This window comes from Phycodurus eques, chromosome 2 (assembly GCF_024500275.1).
Source record: "Phycodurus eques isolate BA_2022a chromosome 2, UOR_Pequ_1.1, whole genome shotgun sequence".
In the NCBI taxonomy this organism is placed as follows: Eukaryota; Metazoa; Chordata; class Actinopteri; order Syngnathiformes; family Syngnathidae; genus Phycodurus; species Phycodurus eques.
In genome coordinates this window covers 14285308-14292082 of record NC_084526.1, presented here as the reverse complement: position 1 = coordinate 14292082, position 6775 = coordinate 14285308, and the positions used below count along the sequence as shown (strand labels likewise).

Here is a 6775-nt window from a genome sequence, read left to right as displayed (position 1 = left end):
CCCCCCCCCCCCCCCCCCAGAACCATGAGAGGCACTGAAAAGCCTTTTCAAAAGAAGCTACAAACACTCTGCTCAGCAGAACAGTCAAAATCAACCCATACTGATCTAAAATTATTGTTTCATCATTGTCCCTTGCTTTGTCAATGTCATAGTAAAATATAAAAATGAACAGAAATTCCAGCAGTTGGCTTGGGAGGTCAGCATGGCTCTGCTTCTACAGGGTGGTCAGGTCTTGCCTCTGTAAAGAGAACGAAATGTTAAAATCCATGTTGTTGTTTCAATGAAAAAAAGAAGCGAGCCCACAAGAGCGACAGATAACACATTCATCAATCTATTAAACCATGCCACAACGGGCCCTCCCAGGTCTGCAACATGCAGATGACAACATGATTGTTAAACTACATAAATGGTTAAGAGATGAGGGGCAAAAAACCTGGAGAAATAGGAGTTTAAAGGTAGAGTGCAGTAAAAAAACAACAGGTTGTCATGTTAAAACTTTCTGTATGACTGTCTGTGGTCGTACTAGAGCGGCTCCAACTACCGGAGATAAATTCCTTGTGTGTTTTTTGGACATACTTGGCAAATAAAGATGATTCTGATTACCTTCTACCTGAAATGAACTTTTGAAAAATCATCCCTCTCTGGCCCGATTTTATGCCTTTTATTCAATTTGAATTATTGAATAATTAAATGCTTGTAACACAGTGTATCATAATAAACCTTTGTTGTATCATGTTTTGTTTACTATGTTTCTCAAAGAACTTCACAACAATTGAAATGGATGGGAAAATCAACTCGGCACACCTTGGCGGCACGGTGAAAGAGTGGTAAGCACGTCTGCCTTACAGTAAATTAGAGTGGCCCCGGGTTTGAATCGCAGGGTTTTCCCCTGTGCTACCCAGGCTTTTTTCTGGATACTTCCTCCCACATTATCAGAACATGCATGTTAGGTTTATTGAACTCTACATTGAGTATAGGTTGGAATGTGTATGTGAATTAGGGTTGGGCATCGAGAATTGAGAACTGATTGGAACCGGGACTAACAAAATTCACATAAACGTCTCACAGTATCACAAACACTAACCTTTTGCCTCATCGGTGGGTAGGGAAAGCAATCAGCGTTTTATAGCATTTGGTTCCAGCCATTAAAAAAAATAAAAAATAATTTTAAATAAATCATTAAAAAAAAAAAAAAAAAATCACTGGTGCCATGTGAAGTTACTTTTCGTGCCAAAATTTTGCGTTCCGGTGCGTACCCTTCAAAATAAAAGGCTACAAGCTTAAAACAGGAAGTAAAGTTAAAACTTACACAAACGATTTGAGGAGATGAAACAGTCCCAAATAACCATTTTAACAATGCTATATTTAACTTTGAGCTAAAACATTAATGAATGAATTTGCAGTTAATTGGGTTAGTTCCACACATTACCTTTTAGTTCATAGGTTTGATATTGATACTGGTTATAAAGAATCTTGAGTCGAATGTTCATTTTATTCTATGCTGCGGGCTGGTACAAAAAATAAAAAAATTAAAAATGGATGTTCATAATTTTGACACCCTTCATTTAAACCATGCCAACTTTTTTGACCCAGCCCCCTAAAAGAATCGGAACCGAGAATCCTTTGGACCCTGAATCGAAATAAGGAACCGGAATTGGTCTTTCTACACAATATGTACTCTGCCATTGGGTGACAACCAGTCCTGGGTGTACCCAGCCTCTCGCCCCAAATTAGCTAGGACAGGCTCCAGCTCACCCATGGCCCTTATGAGGACATGCACTATAGGAAACAAAAGTACAGTAGATAGATCAATGGGGACATCTAGTGGTCAAAGAACGGCAAAAGCTTCCATTGTCAAGCGATAGCGATCAAGAGCAGCAGAAGAAAATGAAAACGGTTTAAATGAAGCTAGCATGACATGAAAGAAGTGCTGTTAGCAGGGATGAGGAAAGCAGACCTGGCAAGAAAGGTTCCTGTGAGGATTCCAAAACCTGATGAAGACAAACAATGTCAGGTTAAATTGTGATATCCTCTTCAGCACACACACCTACAATTTAAGTCTCTTGCTTTCATGCATACACTCACACACAGTTTCTCTCTCTCTCTCTCTCTCTCTCACAGAGAGGCTTTCGCTCTCTCTCTCCCTCCCACACACACACAGTCTCTCACTTTCTCCCACAAACCAAAGGTGGGAGTAAGTCACGTGTGCAAGTTTGTGCACATGTGCAAGTCAAGTAAGTATCAAGTCTTTCAAGTTTCAAGCAAGTCCCAAGTTATGGTTACCACAAAAAAAAACACACAAAAAAATCTAGCAAGTTGAGTCAAGTTATTATTTGGTTTAAGCAAGTTGTAAGTCACGTCATATATTTGAGTGATAAAATGTTTTTTCACTGATCATAACACAAAAGAATATTTAGACCTACAAATATTACATGAACATTTTACAGTATGACATAAAATGTATATATACTGCAAATATATTTTCACGAGTGTTTACGGCTAGCAATGTATACAACACTGTTACTGTGATGAATATTGAAATATACTGCGTATGGAGGTGTGTGTATGCGTGCGTGCGTGCGTGCATGCATGCATGTCTAAGTGTGCAGGTGTGTGTATGGGTGAATGAGAGGGATTAACTTTGTGCACTTTGTAGGTTGTCACTTTATGAAGTTCAGTCCATTCACTTGCATTAGTTTAGAGGCAGATCTGACACACCCACATTCATAATAACATCTGTGTTGAATACATTGCTAATAACAAATTGTGACTAATTAAAGAGAGCAAAAACATTCCCATGGTATCAACATTGAAGAATGAAGGTATCTACACAATCTCCCCGCTCACCTCATAGGAGGTTCCGGTCCAAAACTGCTTCATTTGGCCCCTGCAGCCCGCCACTGTTGCAGAGGTGATCAGAGTGAAGGGCACAAGGTAGAGCAGAGCTGGCTGGCCCATCCCTGACAGCAGCATTACAGCAAAGGTTGTTATGATTCCCATCAGATAGGCTACAAATTAAATGGAATGGCAAGATATAAATGAGAAGATTAGGACGACAACCTACAGTGAGCTGAACTACAGAATCATGTTGCATAACATAGTGTGAAAAGCGAATATCATAAATGCTTGATGTCCTTTTAAGATACCTATGCAACAGCTAAGGAAGTAGATTTTCTTCGTGTTGTTGATCCAGACGTCAAATCTGCTGCAGTAACCCACTAACAGACCTAATGGACCAAAAGAAGCCTCAACAAGCTCGTCTTCATTGCATTTTATTTATTATTATTATTTTTTAATAATCTTGACTTAATTAAATAACGTAACATGCGTGGCTGATTATGAGCAGAGATGGGAGTGGGCACACTCACCTGGAACAATGATATCTCCATAACCCAGAATGGAGAACTGCATCCCACACAAGTTCTGAGTCCAGGATGAAAAGCGTGGGACACGCATCACGACAGGAAGCTATAAGTAGATGAGATATTTTATATATAACATCCATCCATTTTCTGAGCCGCTTTTCCTCACTAAGGTCGCGGGCGTGCTGGAGCCTATCCCAGCTATCATCGGGCAGGAGGCGGGGTACACCCTGAACTGGTTGCCAGCCAATCGCAGGGCACATACAAACAAACAACCATTCGCACTCCCATTCACACCTACGGGCAATTTAGAGTTGTCAATTAACCTACCATGCATATGTTTGGGATGTGGGAGGAAACCGGAGTGCCTGGAGAAAACCCACGCAGGCACGGGGAGAACATGCGAACTCCACACAGGCGGGACCGGGAATTGAACCCCACTCCTCAGAACTGTGAGGCAACTGTGCCGCCTATATATAACATATAATATAATATATAAAAACATTGTAGGGGTGGGCTGGGGGGGATCTCCCAGGCCCCCGCAGAGAATATTTTTATTTTAACATAAATTAAGCAACCTGCAAGACTCTGAAGAGTACAATAAGGCAAAATAAAATTTCTTCACACAGAAAAACATGTATTTACACCCTTCAAGTACAAGTTGATGTACAAATTTAAGATTAAAATTAAATTTGCCTAATTTCTTTGCTTTTTTGTTTTGGCCTCCAACTTGAGCCAAGCCCATCTCCACCTGCACCTGATCCCTGCTTCAAGCTGTGTCACATGAATAGCATCTTCGTCTTTATGCACTCTCATTCTGGAAAAGAATTTACTAAAATCATTGTCTGTTTCACTTCATTTTTCCACTGTTACCAACTTCAAAAGCTAATCCCAAATGCATCCTCCAGGAAAATATTAAGTACAATATTTGTCTGTTTCTATTGGCCATTTCTGAATTTCAAGTTAGTTCATTCTGTGTCGTGACATAATCCCTAACATTGCTCCATCGCTAAATACATCTAACATTAACATCCGGAAACTAATTAGATAATTGTAGGCACGTTTCCTAATTAATACAAGATGTACTAGCGGATCAACTCGTCGCTGATGTTTCGTGTGCTTTGCAGTTCCGCTGGGACCACAACCAGGGCCAGGATCCGCAGCACCTCAACACGAAAATACCAGTGCAACAAATACGACACTGGTTGATCTGACGAGCAAAAATGTTGCTTAAACGTAAGAGCAGCAATAGAGCATGTCTGCTCCAGAGGTGGGTAGAGTAGCCAAATATTGACCTCAAGTAAGAGTACTGTTACTTACTTGACAATAATGTGACTCAAGTAAAAGTAAAAAGTAGTCCACCAAAAAATTACTTGAGTGAGGGTAAAAAGTACACAGTGAAATAATTACTCAAGTACTGAGTAACTTATTTTTTTAACCACAGCATGAACATCAATTTAAAAAAATTTCAATGTGCAAATTCTGATATTGCTGTGTGTGTATGCACAGTCAAAACTACAAAAAAAACCATCAATTTACTGCACGGTGTTTTCTCAAGGTGTCAGTGGGCTGAAATATCCACGTTTGGGCCAGAGTGCCGGACAAATACTACAATACATGAAAGCTGTTGTTTTTGTTCGTCTAAATGTAAATGAGTCGGCTGCCGTTGCCTTCATGGTAACGACAACCTTCCCAACATGGCCGCCACGTAGGCATGATGATTAGCCGGGCTGGCTTATATAGTGTTAATGCCGATGCCCGGGAAGCCCAATGGAAGACGACGTGAGAGGTCATGTGACTTTCTTGTCACGTTTCATTGGTGAACAAGACTTACAGTAAATGTCACTAGCGCTTAAAATGGATTGGCGCAAACAGTGCCCAATTCGGAAGTCAAAGTCGTAGTCTCGCGCACGAAATAGTTGATAAATAAAAGTAGTGAGTGACATTTAGATCATTGTAAAGGAGTAAAAGTACCGTTACTTCTTAACAGCAGAAGCAGCGGAAGTGTTTTTTTCTGGTCTCGTCCCCTCCTGTGACTTATCCATAGCAGGTCCAGAGCGCACAGGCGGAACCTCAGCCCAATGCGCTCGCATATTAGTCAGCCATGGAGTAATATTCACAATTACATCTGTGTGTGGATGGTGAATGTGTGGAATTGATCTTGCTGCCAGCGCTCAAGGAGTACGAAACAGCCTATGACGACAGCGACGGTGGGACGTACCCAGAACACCTCACCAGGGAGGCGTCCGGGAGGCATCCGATCAGATGCCCCAGCCACCTCATCTGGCTCCTCTCAATGTGGAGGAGCAGCGGCTCTACACTGAGCCCCTCCCGGATGACCGAGCTAAGAGAGAGCCCGGATACCCTGCGGAGGAAACTCATTTCGGCTGCTTGTATCCGGGATCTCATCCTTTCGGTCACGACCCAAAGCTCGTGACCATAGGTGAGGGTAGGAACGTAGATCGACTGGTAAATTGAGAGCTTCGCTTTTTGGCTTAGCTCCTACTTTACCACAATGAACTGATACAAAGTCTGCATCACTGCAGACGCTGCACCGATCCGCCTGTCGATCTCCCGTTCCATTCTTCCCTCACTCGGGAACAAGACCCCAAGATACTTGAACTACTCCACTTGGACCAGGATCTCATCCCCGACCTGGAGAGGGCATGCCACCCTTTTCCGACTGAGGACCATGGTCTCAGATTTGGAGGTGCTGATTCTCATCCCAGCCGCTTCACACTCGGCTGTGAACCGCTCCAGTGAGAATTGGAGATCACGGCTTGATGAAGCGAACAGAACCACATCATCTGCAAAAAGCAGAGATGCAATTCTGAGGCCACCAAACCGGACCCCCTCTACGCCTCGGCTGGGTCTAGAAATTCTGTCCATAAAAGTTCTGAACAGAATCAGTGACAAAGGGCAGCCTTGGCGGTCCGACTTACTGCTGGCAATGTGGCTCAAACTCTGACATCGGTCGTACAGGGACCGAACAGCCCGTATCAGATGGTTCGATACCCCATACACCTGAAGCACCCCTCACAGGACTTCTCCAAGTCCACAAAACACATGTAGACTGGTTGGGCGAACTCCCATGCACCCTCGAGGACCCTGCCGAGGGTGTAGAACTGGTCCACTGTTCCACGGCCAGGACGAAAACCACACTGCTCCTCCTGAATCTGAGATTTGACTTCCAGACGGACCCTCCTCTCCAGCACCCCTGAATAGACCTTACCAGGGAGGCTGAGGAGTGTGATCCCCCTGTAGTTGGAACACACCCTCCGGTCCCCCTTCTTAAAAAGGGGGACCACCACCCCATATTGCCAATCCACAGGCACTGTCCCCGATGTCCACGCGATGTTACAGAGGCGTATCAACCAGGACAGCCCCACAACATCCAGAGCCTTTAGGAACTC

The 6775-nt window shown here is 43.3% G+C and overlaps 1 protein-coding gene across 4 annotated transcripts in view; it reads right to left on the bottom strand.

Moving 5' to 3' along the window:
• zgc:123258 (uncharacterized protein LOC641502 homolog) overlaps positions 1-6775 on the bottom strand; it is a 44657-nt gene continuing 37882 nt past the window's right edge. For 3 of the 4 annotated variants that reach the window (XM_061668296.1, XM_061668314.1, XM_061668320.1), the window contains 5 exons: positions 3369-3468; positions 3147-3227; positions 2848-3008; positions 1958-1991; positions 1-238 (listed from right to left, as the gene is read on the bottom strand). In XM_061668296.1, coding sequence (XP_061524280.1) covers positions 198-238; positions 1958-1991; positions 2848-3008; positions 3147-3227; positions 3369-3468 — 417 coding nt within the window. In that variant the 3' untranslated portion in view covers positions 1-197. The remainder of the gene's footprint in view (positions 239-1957; positions 1992-2847; positions 3009-3146; positions 3228-3368; positions 3469-6775) is intronic. The other variant, XM_061668305.1, reaches the window with a different exon arrangement.